Source organism: Panthera onca, chromosome A1 (assembly GCF_046562875.1).
Source record: "Panthera onca isolate mPanOnc1 chromosome A1, mPanOnc1 haplotype 2, whole genome shotgun sequence".
NCBI lineage: Eukaryota > Metazoa > Chordata > Mammalia > Carnivora > Felidae > Panthera > Panthera onca.
The window spans coordinates 8,307,987-8,332,185 of NC_138339.1; the positions used below are offsets into that span (position 1 = coordinate 8,307,987).

General features: G+C 49.0%; 1 protein-coding gene and 1 long non-coding RNA gene across 3 annotated transcripts in view; one reads left to right on the forward strand and one right to left on the reverse strand.

Annotated features, from left to right (window-relative positions):
• ANKRD33B (ankyrin repeat domain 33B) overlaps nt 1–24,199 on the forward strand; it is an 86,729-nt gene that overhangs the window by 34,050 nt on the left and 28,480 nt on the right. For both annotated transcript variants that reach the window (XM_060634361.3, XM_060634360.3), the window contains exon 2: nt 16,533–16,662. In XM_060634361.3, coding sequence (XP_060490344.1) covers nt 16,533–16,662 — 130 coding nt within the window. The remainder of the gene's footprint in view (nt 1–16,532; nt 16,663–24,199) is intronic.
• On the reverse strand, nt 1,488–16,520 carry LOC144615913 (uncharacterized). Its single transcript, XR_013554616.2, has 3 exons — nt 16,215–16,520; nt 15,561–15,825; nt 1,488–1,730 (listed from the first exon to the last, which is right to left on the reverse strand). It is a non-coding gene; the product is annotated as an uncharacterized LOC144615913 (long non-coding RNA).

Here is a 24,199-nt window from a genome sequence, read left to right on the forward strand (position 1 = left end):
AATAAAACTGCTCCAAACATTCTTATGCACGTCTTTATGTGGATATAGACTTTCTTTCTCCCGGGAATAAACCTGTGAGTGGAATTGCTAGGTCATAAGGTAGGCGTGTGGTGAGTTTTATTAGAAACTGCCAGTTTTCAAATACGGTTTTTCCATTTTACACGCCCACCTGCTGGGAACACGAGAGTTCCGCACCCTCACCAGCATTTGGTATTGTCTTTTTAATTTTAGCCGTTCTGGTGGGTGTATGGTGGTGTTTCAGTGTGGGTTTGATTTGCATTTCCCTGATGACTAATGATATCAAGAACCTTCACATTTGGAAAAGGTTATAATTTAAATTTTTACATTAAAAAAAAAAAAGTCAAGTTAGAAGACATTAATGAACACCTGGAGAACAGGCCTCCCAGAGCCCGGAATGTTCTGTTGAAGCCAGCAGCCCTGACAGATATGAGTCAGACAGACAGATGTCAGTTTCAATTACATCTTAGATCATGAAGGAGTTGCCAAATCAGTTTGAAAAGTCGGGGTGGGGGGCGCACATATTTAACGAATATTTTGAAAATAGAAGAAAATGGCAAAGCTCTCCTCTTCCACCCTACCTCTCACCTGAGAGGTAGGTTTTCGGGAGGCGCATCTGTTCCTGATGCTCCCTGCCTCAGACCTTGCTTGGTTCTCCCTAGCTTCGGACACGACTCTGGCTCTTTGGCCCTCTACGCCAGCCCTTCATGATTTCCCGAATGCCCCAGGTGCTGTCAGCCCCCAGCCTTTTGCACATGCTTGTCCAGCACTTGGGACATCTTCCCCACCCTCCCTGGCACCACTGGGCCCCCTGCCTTTGTTTGGCTCAGCCAGGGGGATGCTAACGTCCTTCCCCCAACTGGTTTTGTTCCCTTGTCCTCTTGCAGCCCACTGGGCAGGCCCCAGAACTGTTGTTTACTTCCCTGTATGCGTCCCTAGACTGGCTGTCCCCTTGGGGAAGGACTGTCTGATTTCAGAGTTCACCTTTGCCTTCTCAACACCCAGCCAGGCATATGCGATCATTAGTATAAGCTTGTCGGATGGTGACCAAATACTCACGGGTCGACGAACGAGTGTTCTGAAAGCACGGTGACCTACTGGATTTGTTTTTTGTTACACCATCGTAGGTCTCGTGCCCCTAGATCTCTAAGGCAAACAGAAACCATAAAATCTTGCAATCTCAGCTTCTGTCTGTGACCCCTCCATCTCAGCCTGTGACCAGGGATGGCTCAGAGTGAAGGATCAAGGACCGGGGGGGGGGGGGGGGGGCAGGCAGGATCAATTAGTTGGCGTGTGAGAAGATGCTGGAGGCACCTGGGCCAGGAGGAGGGAAAATCAGAATCAGATCCATGAAAGATGAATTAAAAAATAAGATAAAAATTAACGGGAAATCAGAATAAAATAAAATCAATCAAAACAAAAATGCACAGGAAAAGCAAGCTGAGCTATATTTCCGGCCACCCAAGAGGGGTGACCGAAGTCTGTACCTTGGGTTCCCAGGTGCAGTGACGGCCATCATCATGTCCATCTGAGAGCCGCGTGCTGCTTGCAGGACGCCTCACACTTTTTGTCCTATGGCCCAGCTGGGGGTTGTGAAATGCGCGCTCTGATTCACCAGGTCTGGACTGGTGCCTAAGGTTCCGCGGTCCTGACCAGCCATCCGGATGCTGCTGCTGGTCCCGGAACCGCCTTCTGAGTGGCCAGGGTTGAACCTAAACCAATCAGAACACAGTAAATAGGTTGTCTGGGGGAATAATTAGCCAAGGTGTTTATTCTCCATTGGTTGGTTGGTACTGTACTGTGTTATGCCACACTCTGTGTGACCCAAGCCAGTATTTGTACATTACAGACTCAGTATTTGTGAACAAAATTGCCCCCTACAAAGCGTAGAGTTTTATGTATCACGAGGAGAACGCAGTGGTGTCCGGGCGCCCACCGCAGGCCAGCTGGGTAGAGCTTTGGAGGGAGGAATGCTTGGCAGACTAGGCTGAATACCCAGCAAGCGTTCCAGTCGAGGATGGAATGGGCCACTTGGATTCCTTTCTTGAAACTTAGTGGAGTGTTTTTGCGAGAAAGTAAGCGGACGGTAACCCATAGGTCCCGAAAGGGTCGATTCGTTTTTCATGTATGGATTGCTTGCTTGATGGCAAATGTATTTCTACCCTTTTTCACCTCTTCCCAGAAAGGGATAAGCACCAGGTCTCTTTCCTACCAGTTCCTCCCAGTCCACAGGTTTGCTTATGAAATCGAATGAGCAGGAGACTGGGAAGATATATCAGAATTTTTTCTTCATTAAACATTTCTCATTTTCTGATTAGTAAATAGAAGTAAGTGTTCACTGTAGTAAAAATGGGCTTTTTTACTACAGAAGAGTCTAAGGAAAAAGAAATCACCTATAACGTCTAGATCTAGAACAATCTAGAATCAATCACGATGGAAATTTTAGTGCATTTGCTTTTAATTTTCTTTTAATGCATTGTTGATCATTTTATAGACCGATGTATTAATCTTATTAAAAGTATATGATAAAACATATACCTTATTAAAGTATGTATTTTTTTCATTTTTACGTTATGATTTAAGACTTTCTTCATGGCAAAAATCCTTCATATACCCCAGTTTTATTGATCTTGATAACGTGTAAGATTATATAATAGAAGAATTTTCTTTAACTCTTTTTTCCCCCCTAATTTCAAAAGGAGAACATTAAAAAAAATTTTTTTTAACGTTTATTTATTTTTGAGAGAGACAGAGACAGAATGCGAGTGGGTTAGGGGCAGAGAGGGAGACACAGAATCCGAAGCAAGCTCCGGGTTCTGAGCTGTCAACACAGAGTCCGACGTGGGGCTCGAACTCACGAGCCGTGAGATCATGACCTGAGCCCTGAGCCGAAGTCGGATGCTCAACGGACTGAGCCACCCAGCCCCAAAAGGAGAACATTTTTGAGGAAAGGAAGAAATAGCATTGTGTTCATGTCTTCTGAGAATATAGTGAGTTCTGATGTAAGCCCAGATTTACTTAGCTGTTTTGTGGCATTAATTATATCTCCCCGTACGTAGCATAATATCGAGTAGACTTTAATGGTTGGTTATTAAGGAAGTCCTAGTATAATTATATACTTCTTTGTATAAATGTATATTCAACCTTGGTTCAAGAATCCAGGTCTTACGGTGGGGAAACATAAGTTGCTCGTGTGTGCGGGCCGCAGAAGGTTATGCGTGTGTGTGTGTTTAGAGCCTACCCCTGTGACTCACCAGTGTTCATCTGATGCCACGTAACATCATCTCAAAATACAGTGGCCGGAAGAACAGTCGGCATTCGCATCCGCTGCCAGTGTCTGTGGCTCAGGTATTGAGCGGTTCTGACTCAGGATCGTGCATGAGGCTGCAGCTGGGCCTGGGCTGTGGTCTGACGGCCCGACGGGGGCTTGGGGGGCCCGCTTCTGTGGGGTTGCGGCACACAGAACCCTTCCCCGCTGGCAGGGTGGTCTCTGTGCCATTCTGTTTTGTGTGTGTTGCCCTTCTAGTCCTTCTCCCCACTTAAAGTTCTCTCTGGAGCTTTGTGGATCTGTCATAAAAACTTGGGGATAAGTGGCAAGAGGAACACGTCATTATGATGGAAGGTCGCTGCCGGCAGGGCATCTCTAGGGAACCGGGCCTGGTTTTCTCTCACGGAATGTAAGATGACTGTGTGAAAACCATTGCCATTATTGGGGAAATTAGACAAGCCTGATACATATATAATATATAATACATATACTGGGCATGATATGTGTATAGTGGATTTAAAGAAAGGCTTGAGTTGAACAAAGTCATTTCCTAAAATGACTACTGTACTAAAATTCTAAGTCCAAACTAGAGGTTTGGAGTGGTAATAATTCACGTGGTTTGCAACATTCAGTCTAAAGGGAAATTGTTTTGAACTATGACAACTTTGGATTTGTCTGTTCCTCATCCCAAGGCATGAGCCCTGACTCTGAAAGAGTTTTCCAGTTATATTTTATCCATTTGAGCCATAGTAATGTTCGTTTTGGTTTCCTGATTTAAAACAATTTATTAGGCATCTCTTTAGTTGATGCAAGAAAGCATGAATAAAAATATAAACATAACCTGGAACCCCATTGCCAGAATAACTTTATTTGTGTACTTAAAAAATATGTGTGTGCCTTGAGAGGACTTTGAACCAAATCCAAAATATGTCATAAAACGTCTAAGCCTCCTTCTTACAATATGTGCCTTCAAGGAGGCCAGTTAAATTTCTTTTATCTCCTCTCAGAAAAGTAAAAGATCTCTTTTTTTTTTTTAAAGTTTATTCATTTTTGAGAGACAGAGAGAGCATGGGAGTGGGTGAGGGGCAGAGAGAGAGGGAGACACAGAATCCGAAGCAGGCCCCAGGCTCTGAGCGGTCAGCACAGAGCCTGATGCAGGGCTCGAACTCACGAGCCTTTAGATCATGACCTGAGCCACAGTCGGACGCTCAACTGACTGAGCCACCCAGGCGCCCCCAAAATAAAAGATCTTTAATGAACATAGACATTCCAGGAGTCACGTCCACGTTTTAGCAGGACCCCCCGGAAGAGGTTGTATCACATGCCCTGTCCTGACCCGTGCTTACTGTTACTTTTCACCCGTGCCTTCCCTTGAGGCTCCTGCATTCCAACCTCATTCCTGTTGGGGGCGACAGAGTGTCCCACAGCCGGTGTCAAATTAGCCCATCATCCCTTGATGTGGATTTGGGCCGTTTTCAGGCTTTTGTAGTTACAGATCTTTATGCAGAGCTCCTGACAGACCGTTGTTCCCCTTGAAGTGAGTCCCTCACGGTGGAATTCTTGAACCTGCTTTCGACTTCTTTGCGTTCGGCTGTTGCTTTCACGGCTGGGTGACTCAGCTCCAGATGTGGCGGCATCGGCCTAGAGTGCTATTTACCACTCTAAAGGGAACTGCGTTCTTTGAGGTTCCCTGGGACCTCAGGTAATTTCCTTGCTTGGATGCGTTAGGAAGTTAAAAAGCTCAGGAGCTTGTCACCACGTGGGAGTGCCTCAGCTGAGAGTCACCTGAGCATATGTGAGCTGGGAGGTACTGAAACAATCCAGGGGCGTTTCATTCATTCAACACATGCTTTCGGAGTGTCTTGCGGACGTCGGGCACGGGGGGAACAGAGTCAGAAGGATGCGGTGCTTCTCGGCTTGGAGCTCGCTTCCGGTGGGGAGTGCTGTGTGCCAGGCAGCCCAGTGAGAGCGCGAGCAGATGGGTGTGGGGGGGGCTGGCCCAAGACGGGCAGAGGATCGGACGTGTGCCTGGGAGACCAGGCGACGGTGGCTGTGAGCGGGAGGAAGGTGTCCCGGGCGGAGGCCACCGCAGGTGCAAAGGCTTGGAGGCATGGCGAACTGAGTCAGGGTAGCGGCGAAGGCCGGCCCTGGGGACTTTGTGTGGCCGCGTGAGAGGTCAGAAGCCCCGGTAGCGGCACGCGCAGGCGCTCAGGTACCGTTTATGGCACCGCGTGGACCAGTGGTTAAAGGCGGGAGGACGGGCCTTGTGTAAGTGGTTTTGGATCATGTGGCACGACGTAGTTACCCGGCTTTTATTCTGCAAGCTGAGACAGAAATTAGACATATCATCATAAACTCTATCTCCATCATATTGTAAGTGAAAGTACGGCTTATACCCAGTCAAGTAGCAAAGACATAATCTGACAATAAAGGACGGTTTTTCCCAAGGAAAAAATAAATAGTAAAACTACTGACACATGTATAAGTGTGCATGTGGACATGTTCACTGTGCATGGGTTTGTAGGTCATGTTTGGATATGGTGTGTTTGCTGTGGTAAAGAACAACCCCGAGTCTCTGGGATTTAAAATAACAAAGGTTCGGGGCGCCCGGGTGGCTCAGTTGGCTAAGTGTCTGACTTCAGCTCAGGTCGTGATCTCACGGTTCATGAGTTCGAGCCCTGTGTCGGGCTCTGTGCTCTCAGCCTGCTTCGAGTTCTGTGTCTCCCTCTCTCTCTGCCCTTCCCCCCCTCACACTCGCAGGCGCGGGCTCTCTGTCTCTCAAAAAAATAAACGTTAAAAAAATTAAAATAACAAAGATTCACCTCTCATTCGCTCATTCGTGCTCTTCTGGGTTGGCTGGAGGTGGCGGTGGGACTCGGCTCTCCAAGCCCTCGCCCAGGCCCAGGCTGAGAGACGTCCCGTCTCTGAATTTCAGGGAGCGTCAACACACAAAGAAGGGAATGTGGCCCCTGATGCCCTGTGTCCTGAAACTTCTGTCTGGAAGTAACAAATGCATTTCACTTACGCCTTGTTACCTAAAGCAAGATCGGTTGAGTCGGACTTCTAGAACCATGGGTACGTGCAGTTCTACCAAAATGGTTCTGGCAAGACGAGGAGACAGTGTGGGGACAGCTCCAGGGACTCCCACAACTGCATTGCCCTTGTTTTGTGTTTTGTTTTGTTTTTCAAGGTTTTATTGTGTACCTTACCAATTCCCTCATGGACTGTCACCCACACGTGGGTGAGTGTGGGCCTTCCACATGTAGATGACAGGAAAAGAGGATGAAAGATGCCCATCTGGGCGTTTTATGTTTTTATTTTATTTTTGTAATGTTTGTTTATTTTGGGGGAGAGAGAGACAGAGTGCAAACAGGGGAGGAGCAGGGAGGAAGGGAGACACAGAATCCCAAGCAGGCTCCAGGCTCCGAGCTGTCCACACAGAGCCCGACGCGGGGCTCGAACTCACGGACCGCGAGATCAGGACCCGAGCCGAAGTCGGACGCTCAACTGACTGAGCCACCCAGGTGCCCCCATCAGGACATTTTGAGGAATGCTGAAGGTTACTTGGGACAGCAAAACACCCTAGGTGGCAAGCTTCCAACCACTCGTTTTTCTGCTGGACTCTCAGTGCTTTCACTTTATTATTGATAGCGCTGACAATGTTGAGTCAACAACTGTCAACGACAATTTCCTGTGCCCCTTTCTAGGAGATGCAGCAAAAAACTCATTTCTGGCAATTTCAGTGTGACTCGGGGCTTCCCGTCAAGACTTAGGTCTCACTAATATCTCATCAAAATTTTTAATGTTGATCATGTGTTAAACGCATAACGTATTTGGGATATGTTCGGTTAAGTAAAATGCATATTTAAGATGAATAGCCCCTGTCTCTTTTTGCCTTTCTGAATGTGGCCACCAGGACATTTACAATTAATATGTGGCTTATATTTGTGGCTCCTGTTATATTTCTCTTGGACAGTGATGACTCTGAACCTATAAAGAACTCAGACTGATCAATAAGGAAGAGAAGCCGGTAGGAAATGGCCAAGAGTGTAAATCAGTCCTTCACTGGAGAGGAAAAGCAGATGACCAATAAACGTGTGGAAGACCTTCAATCTGGCAGTTGGGAACCCAAGCTAAAATTGGTGAAGAAGAAAAGTTGGGGGGAACCTGGGTGACTCATTCAGCTGACCACCCCGACTCTTGGTTTTAGCTCAGGTCTTGATCTCATGGTTCGTGAGTTCGAGCCCCGTATCGGGCTCTACGCTGGCATCATGGAGCCTGCTTGGTATTTTTCTGTCCCTCTCTCTCTCTGCCCCTTCCCCTCCCCCCTTTCAAAATAAATAAGTAAACTTAAAAAAAAAGAAAAAGAAAAAAGAAAAGTTGGTATCGCTTACAGTATTGGATATTGGTGAGAATGAAGATATTGGTGAAGAATGAACTTGGATATACCGGTGGCGGCATTTAAGTCATTACAACCACTTTGGGGAGGATTTTGGCAGATTCTGCCCCCATGTAGTCTATGTATATAGGTATTTCTTGCCTGGGGATGATTTTGCCCTCCCCTCCCCGGGCTGGGGGGTATTTGGCAATGTCTGGAGACATTTTGGGTTGTCATTGATTGGGGGTGAAGGGTGCTACTGGCATTTAGTGAGTAGCGGCCAGGGATGCAGTTCAACATCCTTCAGTGCATGGCTCACCTCTCACAATACACGGCTACAGGGCCTGAATGTAAGTGGTGCTGTAGTCGAGAAACCCTGACTTCTAGATGCCGATTCCAAGGTAGAGCTCTGGCTGGTGTGCATGAGGAGATACAGACCAAGGTTTTCACTCAGTGCTCCATATTTACAGTTGAGGAACTTTGGAACCACTTGAAATGTCTGCCAGTTTGGGGGTATAAATGACCGACGAGAGACCCGTGTTTGAAGATGATACATGTCACATCTAGCGCCGAGGAAATCAGGGTGCGTGCTCGTATATCCATGGAAATACAACTTTTCTGTAAATATTTAAAATACAAACTAACAACTCTATATTTAACCTATTGCTTATGGACACATGCATTGGTAATAAAAATTCAAAAGGCAAGTCAGGATACATATCAGCGCAGAAACTGGTTGCCTCTGGGGAGGAAGGATACAAAAGGAATGTCAGCTCCTTCTGGAATGTTGACTTCTCACAGGAATGTGAAGCCATTATGACAGAATCTTAGCCTTTGTTAATGTAGCTGAGTGACGAGGGTGTTTGTTACATTACTGACTTTCTATTTTACTTTTCTCAGTATTTGGAATTAGTCTACAAGGAACACTCTTGCATACATCCCGGAGATTGTTGCTGGGTGTAGGGGCTGTCTGTGCACAAGTCGATTGTCAGGGGCTATGCTGATTTCTGCCTGGTTCCCTTGCGTCCCCCAGTGTTGAACTGTGACTGACACAAGTAGGCCCTCAGGAAGCGTGTGTTTGCACGCGCTGTACACGGAATGTTCCATGGTGCTCGTTCCTGTGAACTGCCTTCTGAGAGGTGCTGGGCTTACATTCTGCAGTGGGAGGTGCCCTTGGGACCTGCCTGCTGGCCAGGTGGTCACCCCCAACCCCTTTCCACCAGACCTGGACATCTCTTTACCCTCCAAACTTCTGACAACACATCGGAGGAAGTGATCCGGCTCCAGATACTGAAAAATCACACCTAGGAAGTCTTACAAGTGTGTGTCTTTAAAGGAAAATAGATGTTGTATCTTAGAAATTGCACGCTAACGTGCATTCTTGGGGAGACACTTCAGAGAGGAAGTTTGCTGCCTGGGCGGTTGAGTTGATGCAACTCCCCTAACACAGGTGGGCAGGGTTTGCCTCGAGCCACAACCGTTTCTTAGTTTAATGAAGAATTTAAGAGGAACGGTGCCATTTGACATGCACCATCGGGCGTCTCTACAAGATGGCTCAGGTCAAGGATTCCCTGACGTGCAGGTGCACAGACCTCTCCCATCCCCCTTCCGTGTTCCGGGTGTGGAAAGCATTCCTGCCTGTGGGGCTGGGCTTGTCGCTTCATCACTCACCTTCTCTCCATAATATATGGAAATAATGGACTGGTGTCAGGGGAAGACTTTTATAGAATACCCAGCCCCTTCCTTTGGGAACCTCGTTGAGAGAATAGGTTAATTAGATGGGAAGGAGGTGTTTTCACAGGACTCTCAGAGTAGACCGTCTGTGTCAGTCTTCTGCTTGCACAGGTCCGAGTGTGCCTGCTCTACTGTGTGGGGCTGAACCAGGAACCCGTCCCTCGCAGGGACCTCTCTTTTCTCAGGCCATTGTCTTTGCTGCAGCCAGTGGTCTGATTTATTTTTATCCTGGATTCCCACCTCCACCCTGCAGTGGGCTATTCTTAGGCCCTTGATTTTAATTCACATCATCTTGGACGTTAACAAAGGGACACTTTGTTGTGATTTTTTTTTAATTTTTTTTTTAATTTTTTTTAAACGTTTATTTACTTTTGAGACAGAGAGAGACAGAGCATGAACAGGGGAGGGTCAGAGAGAGAGAGGGAGACACAGAATCCGAAACAGGCTCCAGGCTCTGAGCGGTCAGCACAGAGCCCGACGCGGGGCTCGAACTCACGAGCCGTGAGATCAAGACCTGAGCCGAAGACGGACGCTTAACCGACTGAGCCACCCAGGCGCCCCATGTGATTTTAGTTCTAGACGGCCAGCCTAGCATCTGTTTTATTAACGTCTGTGTGACAGACTTCCAGGCGTGCAAACAGCGCTTCCCCCGAGAGTATGGATTTTCCTGACCATCCCCCAACTGCTCCCTCGACCTAATCAGCCATCCCAATTGCGAGCATGTCTCAAGGGAGCAGGAACCGCTTCTTAGAGTGAAACATCTCCTCCCCGAAGCTGCAAATGTTTTACGAGGTGCGAAACACAAAAGCAACGTTTTACAAAGTGATAGTTTGGTGAGAAATATTTAAAGCCTGCAGGCTCAGGCAATGTGAGGGTGATCGTTGCTGGATTTTTTTGCCTTCCAAGCGCGTGTGTAAGGGCATGGGCCAAGGTGGGAGCAGCAGAAGGCTGATGGCAGACACTGCCCGCTGTCCAGAGGGTCCTGGCCATGCCCTTGCCATCAAAATGTGGTAGCACAAAGGCCGCATCCATTTACCCTCTGGGAAGAAGCTGTTCACTAAAATTCCTAGTATTCATTTATTTGTTCAACAAGTACGTAACAGCTCGGCATCGTTCTTAGAGCTGAGGACACGGCAGTGACCGACGTAGATCAAATTCCCATCCTGGGATTTACTTTTTCATCATGGCGCCCATTAATCATAAATAAGATTGTTGAAACTGTGCCAAACACAGTATGCCCAACGAATCACACCCATGCTAGCCGTAACTCATGGCATCTTCTAGAAATAACAGCATATCTTTAGACGACTGAGTTTCTTAAGTTTTTTCCTAAAGCTGCATAAACATTTCCTGCTTCCTGTCGGTGGTATCGTGGTAGAGAACGGAGAGAGGTGTTTTATAGACATGGGTTTTCGAGTAACTCTAGCTAATTCTCTTGGTACCAAACTTTAAACGGTTGTACTATGAATGATGGAATTTTGTTCTTGCATCAGAACATGGGCAATAACCTTTTCCCTCTGGATGATCAGGATAATTACTGTACCTACTTTTGTACCATACAGCTGTGGGATTTCTATGGGCTTCTTGGTGTCCCGGTCTCTTCACTTGGCTGTTTGTCATCTCCTGCTTCGTCTGCCCGCTGCCCCTCCTCTCCTCCTCACAGATGGTTCTTTCCTTGACTGTTTACAGTGGTAGTTATAAAACTGTATTTCCTAATGAGAATGTTATGAATGTAAACATCATTACTTGTACTTGTTTTTCATTGTGAATTAAAATCGTGTAAGTTCCTCACAAATACAACTTTGTTTTAAAGAATGTGAGCTGTACAAACATAACAAAAAAGAGGAGGGGGGGGTGCCTGGGTGGCTCAGTTGGTTAAATGTTAAATGTTCAACTCTCGATTTTGGCTCAGGTCACGACCTCACGGTTTGTGGGTTTGAGCCCAGCATCGGGCTCTGTGCTGACAGCACAGAGCCTGCTTGGGATTCTCTGTCTCCTTCTCTCTCTGTCCCTCCCCTGCTCGTGCTCTCTTTCTCTCTTAAAAGTAAATAAATAAATGTAAACAAAGTAAAACAAAGAATGTGAACTGTGCAGAAAAATAAAGAATAAAAAGAATAAAAAGCAGTTCTTTCAAAGTGTTCCTTTCCCACACCTATCTTGAATTATTCTGGAGTCTCCAGAGAAATAGACCAACAGAATCTCTGTGTGTACCTGGAGATATCTATATATCTATGCGTGTCTCTCTATATGTATGTATAGCTAGATACACACACAGATATGTATCTATTTAGCTATATGTAATTATATAACAATTACGTATAACTATGTAGATGTGTGTATATTTGTGTGTTTAAATGTTAGTCTCATTAAAAACAAAGAAACAAACGAAAAACCCCAAAAAACAAAAAACCTCCTTCACAGAAATACCTAGAATAATGTTTGACCAGATACCTGGGTACAATGTAAATTTATGACACATCAACTTAACCATCACATGCACTCTATTCCCATTCCTTCTACAGAGGGCATTAATACGTTGGTGTAATTCATCTAGATGTTTCCTGTGCATTTTCTGGATGTTTGTGTGTGTGTGTTGATCACCTTTCTTCTTCCTGCCTCCCCCTCTTTATTTGTCAACATAATAAATGATGCTGCTAATATCCTGGTGTTAGATCCTCCTTTCTTCCTGCAAGGAATGGGGTCTGCATTTGTTTATTTGTTTTTTTTCCATGTACCAACCCTTACAATTTTTAAGCAGAAGCATCTCAACCCATTTTGTTGTTGTCCTTCCAACTTTTCTGTGGTGTGTTGGCTTCAAAATTAAGCTTCTATTTGGAGGGACTAGAATTTCCTGCTGATGTCCAAATGGGAACTTCCACTTGTAGGTAGTTTACTTATTTTTTTTCTTAATAATATTATTTTATTCTCATGGACAGTTTGCTTATAATTAAAAAAAAATCCTATATGTGGCTTTAGGAACCATCCACAAATGGGCTTCTGTCATTAGAGCAAGTGGTTAATATTCATCTGCCTTTTTTAAAAAAACGTTTATTTATTTTTGAGAGAGAGAGAGAGAGAGAGAGTGAGCTGGGGAGGGGCAGAGAGAGAGGGAGACACGGAATCCGAAGCAAGCTCCAGGCTCTGAGCTGTCAGCACAGAGCCTGATGCGGGGCTTGAACTCACGAACCGTGAGATCATGACCTGAGCCGAAGTCGGATGCTCCATTGACTGAGCCACCCAGGTGCTCCAATATTTATTTGCCTTTGTGATGAGACTTTTGTTGCGGTTGGTCTTGGGAAACCATGGTCTGAGGTGGCCAAGGACTGTACCTCCAATGTTCCTGTCAAGGGGCACCAAGGGGTCCCAGTTTAAACCGAGTTTAACCTGCAGTTAAACACTAATCTTACACAGAGAAATATCAGACTTATGGGATAGACTCCCAGGGGGCAGGGAACAAAGACAATTGTTTTTGATAGTAATGTAAGTCAGTCTCTGTTGGGAGACTAGATATATCCCTTCTGTTTCTGATACCATTTTATTCTGAGCCTTCCAAGTTAGTGGTCTATTTTTCCCCCTGATACTCTTCATTTTTGACCTAAGGTCATGCCAAGATTTCCAAGGCTACTGCCAGCAGCAGCGTGCTGCACGTTTTGGGAAGTCTTACATTAGGTGGCTGGAAGGATCTGTGGTTCCAGAGTGGACCCTCCCAGTGGTTGTGGTAACAAGGAATGGAGGTGAGCATCTCAAAAGAGAGAGCTGAACCAAGAGGCAGGTGCACAGGAGCACTGGAGAACATTCATTGCTTTGTTATCTGCCGATGGAAATTCCTCCTTTTAACCCAGAGTCCTGAGGTAACCATTGGATGGCCAGACTGCCAAGGTGGACACCCTTTGGGATATTTCTGAAGGGCAGGTTTTCAATATGTGTTGAAAGCTTTCAAGATACCTCTTTACTACAGTCCAGAAATACTACTTCTGAGAATGTCTCCTGAGACCATAAGGAATGAGATGCATGAAGGTGTGGTTCAGGGGACTTCCATTGCAAATTTTACTCATAATAGCGAGAAATAGGAATCAATCTCAGTATCTAGGAGTGAGGATTCATTAAATAACTATGAATAGTTATTATATAGTAGATACTATTGTAGATATATAATAGCTATTGTATACTAGATACTACTATGCTGTGTTCTAGAATATAATGTTCCGTGTCTGCTGGAGATGTTGACACGGAGTGTTTTTATTGATTTGAAAAGATGTTGCTCATATATTCCTCATTGAAACATAATAGCAGATAATCCTATTTTGGCATAGAAAAATTGTGTGTATGTGTGTGTGTGTGTAAGATTGTGTATGTCTGGGTAATTTTTTTCTTCTCTGTTTTCAGATTTTTTTTTCTGTAATAAATGTGAGCCTCTTGTGCAATCATGTAGAAAGGAAGAGGTTACATTGTGTCCAGCATGCCTTGTTTATAAGTCTGCAAATTGTAGACCACTTGAGAAATACCTCCATCCAAAGAAGTTCAAAATGAGATTTTGGCACTTGCCAAATGGAGTCACAAGTTTTCCAGACCCTTTATGCAGCAGTGAGCTGACAAGGTGGGTGGGAGGATGTGGATGTTGGTGGCAGTGAACTCTAGTTATCAGAGAAGCTGAAAGCTTTAGCAGCTTGTAAGCCTGGGATCACTTGTGCTCTCTTCTCTTTAAATTTTTCTTTAATGTTTATTTATTTTTGAGAGAGAGACGGAGAGAGAGAGAGAGAGACAGAGTAATGTTTATTTATTTTTGAGAGAGAGAGAGACAGAGAGACAGAGAGAGAGCGAGGAAGGGAGAGAGAAAGAATGAGACATAGAATCTGAAGCAGGCTCCAGGCTCCGAGCTGTCAACACAGAGCCCGATGCGGGGCTCGAACTCACAAACCGTGAGATCATGACCTGAACCGAAGTCAGATGCTTAACCGACTGAGCCACCCAGGCTCTCTCTTCTCTTTAAAATTACTGTGAAACATTTCACTCTGTAGACAGAATGACTTAGTGCAAAGAACGTAGAAGCCGGGGCATATTAAATAGCCTTTCTTAGAGTCCCAACATTATAGAGATCCTGGCATTGTAGAACGGGTGTCAGTATTTAAAAAATCTGTGGTAGGCTCCAAGACGAAAGATTGTAACATTTGTGATTCGCTCTTCTCTTTTGGGACAGCAACTAAGACCTTACTGAGATAAGCAGGTGGGAGCGCCCATGCCTTCTCCTTGTTCCGTGAAAAATTGCATTCTTGTTAAAAGTCTGGCAACAGTAGAGCCGGGTCACCGTGGAGTGGCTCCAAACTTAAGCTCTGCATCCCCCGTGGGGTGGTTGTGTGTGGCTGGCGGGGCTCAGATCATGCGATCATTAACTCCGGATTGACACGTCTTTCCCTGGGCTGAGTTTTTGCACATGCCGCTGAATCCACGTGTGTGAGGAGCCTTCGATCGTTTTCCTTTGTTACGAAGCGTTGGGTCAGCTCAGCTCAGCTGCTGCTGTAGCAAAATACTGTAAAGTGGATGGCTTGTCAACAGCGGGAAGTTGTTTCTCACGGTTCCGGAGCCTTGGCCATCTGAGACCAGGGTGCCGGCACGGCCGGGTTCTGGTGGGGGCATGCTTCCTGGCTCACGGATGACCGCCGTCACCGCTTGCCCAGCATGCGCGGGAATCCCCTGGGACGTCTTTTTTTCTGACACCAGATCTATGTCGTTTCTCCATCCCAGTTCTCCAGCTCTCTGACCCCCACAGGGTCTCCAACAATTAATTCTGACACAGAGTTAGCACAGACCCCACAGGTTTTGGGCGCAGGCCCACAAGACTGCCCCCACTTTCAGACTCCGGTGTCCACCCACGGGCTATAAAATTTGGGGATTCCCCCGCCCTCCACCTTTATGTTCGATAATTTGCTGGAATAACTCCCAGAACTCAGGAAGGCCCTTGACCGACTATCCCTGGCTTATCATAAAGGGTGAAAGTCGGAAACAGCCGAATGGAAGAGGTGCTCAGGGCAGGGTGTGGGAAAGGGTGTAGCGATCGCATGCCCTTCCTGGTGTGCCACCCACCCAGCACCCCAGCCCCTCGATGTGTCCACCCACCCGGAAGCTCCCCAAACCCTGTCGTTCAGGAGTTTTTATGAAACTTACGTTAAGCAGACATGGTTTGCTCTAGCCATCCAGTCATTGGCTACCGGTGATTGCACTTGGTCTGCAGCCCTGCTCCCCCCACAGAGGTAGGGTTGGGTGATGCAGAGCAGCGGCGAGATCCGACCTCCAACGTACATGGTGGGTGGTCTTTCTAGAGACTGGCCCCCATTTTGAAGCTACCAGCGCCCTGTCCCCGATGTGCATCATCTCTTCTGCGTGTAAGAAACAGTCGTTTCTGAGGGTTTTAAGAGCTGTGCACCAGGAACTGGGGACAAAAGCCAAATCATTTAATTTTTATTACACACCCCCTCCCAACTGGTCTCCCCGCTTCCACTCTGGTCTCCTAGTGTATCTCCAACCAGCGGCCGGCCGGGATGCTGGTACTCGGTCTGAGCACTTGTGCGGTGGCCTCTGTGGTCCTGATGCGTCCTTGACTTCCTCCTTCTGGTTCTCACTGCTCCAGCCTGCGGGCCTCCCAGCTGGATGTTCCCCCTCCACGGCCCCCTTCCCTCACCTCCTTCCCGTCTGTGTCCAATGACGTCTTCCCAGGGAGGCCCCCGCCCCCGACCTCTGAGCATCCTACCTGAGACTGAGCCACGTCCCCCCTGCACTCACAGCCTCTCTTACCCTAATCTACCTTCTAACCGTCATTACCCGTATGTTAGCTGTAGAGTTTGCTGTTTTTCCTCCCGCTAGAAGGCGAACCACATAGGGCAGGAGTCTTGGGTCCCTGGTGTTTTCCAGGCACTGTGCCTCCCTCACGGTCAGCGCTCAATATTAACGCTGGAGGACGAGAACATGGCTGGGTTGTTCCAAACTGCCACCCAGAACCTGGACTCAGGGTTCTCTGTTCCCACCACTGCTCGCCCACCACCCCCCTCCCTGCCCCCAGGGGACGGTACACGCACACGGGGCCTGCAGGGGTGATGCTTGGGCTCTGCCCCTCTCACCCGCTTCCCTCTTCACTTCTAGACCGGCCTTATTGTCGCCTGCTACCACGGCTTTGTGGATACTGTTGTGGTCTTAGCAGAGTGCCCCCACGTTGACGTCAACTGGCAGGACAGCGAGGGGAACACGGCCCTAATCACGGCTGCGCAGGCAGGTAAGACCCAGCTCTTCCCTCCCAGAGCCGAGGCTGGGGAGCAGCTACCCGGTGGTGGGGTTGAGGGGGGCCCCCCGCACATGAACTCAGCTCGTGAGATTATTGTAAAGACGGGAATTGATCAGAAATCCGTTCTCCGAGTAAGAGGTACGAGAAACTGCTGCTCAGTATGCAAACACATCATCGTAGTGCATTCGGGACGATGCAGAGTTTACTTGTGCAGAGCTCAGCGTTGGGCGGACCTCACCCTGACGCCCGAACGTGACGCTGCACCGGCCACCCGGCCTTGTCATCCTTCACCTAGAGCCTCGCGCCCCACCCGGTGCTTGGAGCTGGGGGCCGGGAGAGGCTGGTGGACTCCTAGCTGAAGGAGACACAAGTGAGAGTTACTGTATCAAATCGGCGTATTTACAGGGTCACCTGACACTTGCCTGCAGCGTGAAGACGAGCCAGGAGCTGCCTGCTGAGGGTGTGTCAGGGCAAAGAGGCAGGACTGTTGGGGAGACAGCTCAGCAGGTGTGCGTCCCACTGAGTGTCCTCTGGCCCAAGACGGTCATTGCCAGGAGTGGCACTTCTGCCCACACCGCCAAGTGCCTTGTGGCTGTCCTCTTCTAGCATCATTTGTGGGAGACAGACGCAAAGCTGTGCTCATCCCTTCAGAACCACGCGTCATTTGTAACTGTGGCCTTGAGTGGGTTTGTCACTTGACCACTTTGTGGCCACTTTGTGGCCAAGAGCCAAACTCTTGGCTTCCGAGAGTAATCTCTTTCGTCAGTCAGGCTGTCAGTCGCAAAGAAGCCGCTTCCTGCTGAGTCGGGAAGAAAAGGCGTTCGCTTATTACAGGAATGTAGGACCCCTCACCGTGTCGCTGGGAGCTGTTGAGTGTCGGACTCGGGGCTGGGAGGCTGGCAGAGATGCCCCAAGCCATGCCGCACATTGATTCTGGAAACACAGCGTCTGCTGCTACCACCGTAGCGAGACCTCTCAGTCCCATATTTTGCATCACGAGCTCCTGGGTCAGAGCCAGCGTGGGTGACTCGGACCCAGGGAGCCCAGGGAGCCCGCAAAGCCAGCATCTGGCAGTTCCGTTCCCCGTAATGTAGCAGGAAGTAGTCTGTACACGCTGCTTTTCAGTCGAGGCGGGTGAGCGGAGAATTTCCCAAACGTAGGGGCCAGGCTGTGCGAACACCCGTTCGCCTCAGCAGGTTTCAGGGTATGAAGCTTTGCCCTCATAGAGGCACCCCACGCTTTGTAAAGCCCAGGTCCACAGTGTCCTGAACGGCAAAGGTGTAAGAGGCTATCGTGAGGCATTCAGTGATCGTGGCTCCTTATTCAACCCCTCCCCCTGGCCGGGAACCAGGGATGCCAAAGTCAAGGGCGGTTCTGCCCTCAAGTAATTCTCCGGCTCGGTAGGCATCTGATGGAGCCCTGACGGCAGGTGCACTGGGTGGTGTGGGCAGAATGGGCCTGGGGGTTCAGGATAGGGGTCGTGCAAGAGGGGGGCTTGAACTGAGTGCCAAGGAACTCAGAGGGAGGCCGTGGCAGGCGAGGCATCCAAAGGCGCGGGGCCAGGAGGGAGCCCGACACTTCTCGGGCACTGTATGTGGCAGTAGGATTGAGTGTGAGTAGGAGAGGTGAGGGGTGGTCCCGTGAGGAGACGGGGACCAGATCAGTAAGGGTCTAGGTACCAAATCCATTTGGGTGCCATGAGGCTGGCTGGGTGTGTGAAGCCAGGGGCTGACCAATCCTGGGAGTCCAAAGGCGGTTTCAGAGGCAGAGAAGGAGCAAAAAAGCTGCCTGGCAGAAAGGGACGTGTGATGTGGATGGTGGAGGGGAGGCGGCAGCTGGGATGGCCTCTAGCCTCGGGGCAGGGGATGACTGATGCAAAGGGGTACACGGAGAGCAGTAGGTGGGGAAGCACCGGGCCCATCTGGTGCGCAGGCCTTTGAGACGTGTGACACGTGTAAGAGGTCTCCGCGGCAGGTGGACGGTCTGGAGCTCCAAACTCCAGTGCTCCCATGGGGGACAGATCGGGGCATCAGGGGTGGGTGGAGAGTGGGGCCCACGGCACAGACCAGGCGTGAACGCTAGGAGAACGTGCGGTAGGAAGAGATTTCCTTTCTTGCTGATTGGCAAGAACTCTGTGTGTGGTAAGGATTTTGGTTGTGGTTTAATACCCGTGAGACACCTTTTGAATTCTTGCCTTTTCAGAATGTCTCATGGGGACGTCTGGGTGGCTCAGTCAGACAGGCGTCCGACTTCGGCTCAGGTCATGATTTCGTGGTCTGTGGGTTTGAGCCCCACGTGGGGCTCTGGGCTGACAGCTCGGAGCCTGGAGCTGCTTCGGATTCTGTGTCTCCCTCTCTGCTCCTCCCCCGCTCACACTTGTGTGTGCTCTCTCTCTCTCTCTCTCTCTCAAAAATAAACATCAAAAAAAATTTTTTAATTGAAAAAAGAAAATGCGTTTTGTGTTCACATTAGAGCAACAATCTGTCCTTTGCCCTTTTTTCCCCTCATTGAGTGTTGCAGGGGAATCAGTGGGAGTCCAGCCTGTGTTTGTGTCTTTGTTGATACCTAGGTATTGCTGAGACCTGGAAATATCTCCCGTCTCATCCTTGACATTGAAAACACCCCCTCCCCAACTATCCTACATCTAAGCTCCTCTCTGTGCTCGTTTCGACTTATATTAGGTATATTTTTACTGCAGGAAACACTTTTGTGTTAATCTCTTTGAAACACTACCTGCCTTGTTTTGTTCTTTCTTCCTGAGATTCCCTCTTAGGGGGAGAATAAGTCACCTGGTCCTGCCATCACCGCTTTCTTTCTCCTTTTTTTCTTTTCCCTATCCTTTTAAGCACTGGGTAAATTCTGCATATTACTTCAGTAGTTTATTTTCTGCCATTCACTGGGTTACATTTACTTTATTCGTCTTGAACATGTGTAGGGTCAGTCTGTTCAGCCGTCTGTAACAAAAGTCCCAGAATCTGGGGGTGGGGATTAAACAACAGAAATTTGTTTCTCCGAGTTCTGGAGGCTGGGAATCCAGGATCAAGATGTCAGGGGATTTGGTTCCTGGTAAGGACTCTCTTCCTGGCTTCTTGTACATGGTGCCTCCCTGCTGTGTCCTCACTCCGTGGAGAGAGAGCGTGAGGTCTCTGGTGTCTCCTCCTATTTATTTACTTGTTTGTTTACTCATTTTGAGAGAGAGAGAGCGAGCGAGCAGGGGAGAGAGGCAGAGGGAGAGAGGGAATCCTACGCAGGCTTTGTGCTCAGCACAGAGCTCGACTCGGGGCTTGATCCCATGACCCTGAGATCATGACCTGAGCCCAAATCAAGAGTCGGACACTCAACTGACTGAGCCAGCCAGCCGCCCCGTGGTGTCTCCTCTTACGAGGACACCTGTCCAATTGGATCAGGGCGCCCCTGTGGCCACATGGAACTTTAATTATTTCCACAATGGCCCTATCTCCAAATGTAGTCACACTGGGTCTTGGGGTTTCAACATATGAATTGTTGGGGGGGGACATGAACATTCATTCTGTAACACCCATCCTTATGCAGGGACCGTGCTTTTCCTGAATTGATGTATTTTAAGTCGAAGATGAAGTAGGCCCTCTCAGGGTTAGAGAGAGGCCCAGCAAAGGGGGGGCCGCTGAACCTAGGCTCAGGGCCCATGGCCCTGCGGTACAGGCGGAGGAATCAGGGGCTACACGCAGCCCTGGTTCGTCCCTGTGGTTTCATTTCCAGGCTGTGCGTGGTGGGTCAGCAGCCTGTGTTATGAGGACGAGCCCCCACCGTCGCGTGCTCGCTCTGCGCTGGGACCACCAGGGACTTCCTGTCTGGCCTTGTGTGCTGGGTGGGTCTCGGTGCCCCCCCCCCCCCCCAGCCCACCTTTCTTTCTGGCCCCGCCCTTCTCGTTTGGGCCACTGCTGACTTTCCCAAGGTCTTGATGGGCTGCTTGGGTCCTCCCCTGTGTCCCACATCCGTCTCCACCTCCAGCGGTCCCTTTGTGGTTCCCCGCAGCTCTGCTGCCTCCTCTCTACTCCTTTGGTCACCCGTGGGAGGCAGGGAAGGGGACGAGACTTGTGTGCTCATGGACCCCCACTCTGACCTCAAGAGAGCTGGGGGTCCCTGCTGGAGCCTCTCCTCCGGCTTGGGTCAGGTTGTGGCGAGGTTACATCACTAGGGATGATCCAAGCATGGCCGGGGTGTATTTAGTTACATGGGCACCACGGGTAGACGAGTAGTGGGCAGGTGCCCAGGCCGTGACCCGGACTGGGTGGTCCAGCAGGATGGCTGTCCTGGGCGCTTTCTCTGCCTGGCACCGGGGGTGTGCCACTCAGTTGAGTATAAAATAAAACACACAGTGTTTGGAAGAAAACCACATAAGCAGCTAAAGGTCAACACAGAAAGCCAGTAGAGTTCAGGGTGAAAATCTCCTAGCTCCTCCCTCACTCCCAGGGCTCCAGCTCTGTTGTCTGGAGGTAGCCGTGGTTAATTTGGCTTTTCTTCTATCTTCTTAAACAATAGGTATATCATTACAATCTATTTTCTTTTCTTGCTTTTTTTTAATGTTTATTTATTTGGTTGGAGAGAGAGAGTGAGAGAGAGAGAGAGAGAAAATGAGCAGGGAAGGGGCAGAGAGGGAGAGAGAGGATCTCAAGCAGTCTCGGAGCTGTTGGCACAGAGCCCGACACGGGGGCTTGATCTCCTGGTCCATGAAATCATGACCTGAGCCAAAATCAAGAGTTGGACGCTCAACTGAGCCACCCAGGGGCCCCGCTTTCCTTGTTTTTAAGTTTTCTCTTTCTGCTGGTGTCCGTGATCCTTAACTTGCTTACTGAGTTGCTCAAGCTGGGAATGAGGCCACTTCTCCGGCCCCACCCTCTTCTCCACCTGGCTCCCCGTCCCTGTTCCTGGGCTCTGACGCCTGGGACACCCGCCCCAAGCCTGCTTTAGAACTGACTAGTTTGGGGGGTGCTGGGAGGGGAGGGACTTTTTTTCCACCTTAAAAAATCTGACTGAAAAGCATTTCCTTGTTTGTCTTAATTGCCTCAAAGGAGGAAGTGATTTTTCCCTAATTTGTTTCTGAAGGTGGTGACGGGACCCCCAGGGGTTGCCCCTGTCCCTGTGAACATTGGGACCTTACAACACAGCCTGGTTCTCATCACCAGCCTGGGGTGGGTAATCTGTGTTTTGATGCAGGTTTGGTTAAAACAAGGATTGCCTAGCTCTGCCCCCAGAGTTTCAGATTGAAAAAGTCTGGGAAGGGGCCTGAAAATGTGCATCTCACTAAGTTCCCAGCCCATGCTGCTGCTGCTGCTGGTCTGGGGATCCCACCGGGAGAAGGGCAGAGAGAGGGAGACACAGAATCTGAAGCAGGCTCCGGCCTCTGAGCTATCAGCACAAAACCCAATGCGAGGCTCGAACCCCCAAACCGTGAGATCATGACCCAGATGCTTAACTGACTGAGCCACCCAGGTGCCCCAGGGAATTGAGGTCGTGGAGGCTGTCATAGCTTGCAGTGACTGGGGACGTCTCTCGATGGGCATTCGAGGCTGGGGAAGCCATGCGGCCCGGTGAGAAGTCAGAGGGACACAGAGGCGTCATTAAAGCGAGAATAAAGGAAAGCAGCAGAGAATCTGTTCGTGCCTTTCCCCGCTGTTTTAGGAAAGCGGCTATTTGAGCTTTCAGCTGAGACATGGTCGTGTCCCATTTTACCCCAATTGCATAACCAGTTTTATTTATTTGGTGAGTTCTTAATTCCAAAAGATGCCTAGTGATCCGTGCTTACAGTAGAAAATCACCACGGAAGTATTCTTTTTTTTTTTTTTCTTAAAAAGGTCGTGTTCCCCTCTCTCACATTCTCTATCTCACAAATCGACCAGCCGCCTACACTTCCAGACCTCAGCGTCTCCCTTTCAGGCCCACACGTGTGTGCGTGTGCGTTTTGTTTACGTGCGTAGGATAATTCCATAGAGACGTTGGCTTTAATTTTTTCCACTTCGTAGATCCGGGAGATCTTTTCACATCGACCCGTGGACGCAAGATTTACCTTGCTCTCATTGCAGCACACTCCTGAGTACGATTGTGTGTCTACGGCCGGGTCCCCCGTGTCCAGTAACTGTGAGGCAGTTCAGGAAACTGTAACTCACCCATTCTCTAGCAGATCCGCTCTTAAAACAAATATTTATTTAGCAATTACTTGCCATCCGAGGGCTACCCACAGTGAGCCGAAGCACACAGAATCCAGCCTCCCAACCTTTGTGTGTAGTGCACGTGGGGTCTAAGTTAGCCTGTTACAGACAGTGCTGTAGTGAGGTCGTTTGTGTCTGGGGGCGCATTTTTTAAAAATATACATATATATATTTTAATGTTTATTTTTTTTTTGAGAGAGAGAGAGCATGAGCAGGGGAGGGGCAGGGAGAGGGAGGGGGACAGAAGATCTGAAGCAGGCTCTGTGCTGACGGCCGCAAGCCCGATGCGGGGCTTGAACTCTGGAACGGTGAGATCATGACCTGAGCTGAAGTCAGATGCTCAACCGGTGAAGCCACCCAGGCGGCCCTGGGGGTGCATTTCTGAAGAGGGTGTATTGAGCAACAGGTGTTGTCAGATGGCTGGAGTGAGGAATTGTAAGGGGACTGTCTGCAGAGGCGGGACCCTGGGAGAGTGACCCAGGCAGAGGCCTGCCCCTCAGTTCATTCACCTGACACTGCGAAGGGGAAGCTGGCAGTCTGTGGGGTGGGAGGGGGGTGGGAGGCAGGGGTGAGTACCCCCGTCTCTCCTTCTGCCACAGCCCCTGCTGAGCCACACCAGAGACCTCAGGGCTGAGAATGGGCAGGTGCCCTTTCTGGAGGCCAGCCTCTGCGCCCGAAAGCGGGGGCAGACAAGGAAGGGGAAGAAATGCACGGTTGGATTCTTAGAACTCAATTGCTCGGTCAAAGGACACACACATTTCCATAGCTGCTGCCGAGGGGCCTTTAGAAAAAAACCACAACAATTTATACTTTCCACCAAGTTCCCAAGGGCGTTCTTGCCAAGCCTGGGAAAGATCAATCTTTAGTGTTTGCCAGTCCCTGAATTATGGTTTGAACTTGTGTTTGCCTGATTCTCACGGCAGCCCGGGATCTGCTATGATGTTTCTGGGCGCAGTTGCCCGAGCACCCAGTGAAACAGGGCTTCGATGACGAAGAAGCTGCCTTCTCTTGCAACACGATGTGTCTGAAGGCCACGGTGATGCGGTTGCTTCATTGAGCGGCTCCGAGAGGCCAGGATCAGGGAGCCAGCTTCTCAGAAGTGCTGTTGACCTTTCCCTCATGCTGCCAAGACTAACACAGGGAGACTTTGGGAGGGGGGAGCAAATCCCTGTCTGTGTCCTATTCTCTAGGGCAGGAAAACATTTCCAGATGCCTCCAACAGAGTTTTGTTTATATCTCACTGCCAGGGTTGTGTTACATGCCCCGTGCCAAAGCAAGTCACTGGCAAGGGTGACAGAATGACCCCAAATGACTTGGTCTGGTCAACGTTGGCCCCAACA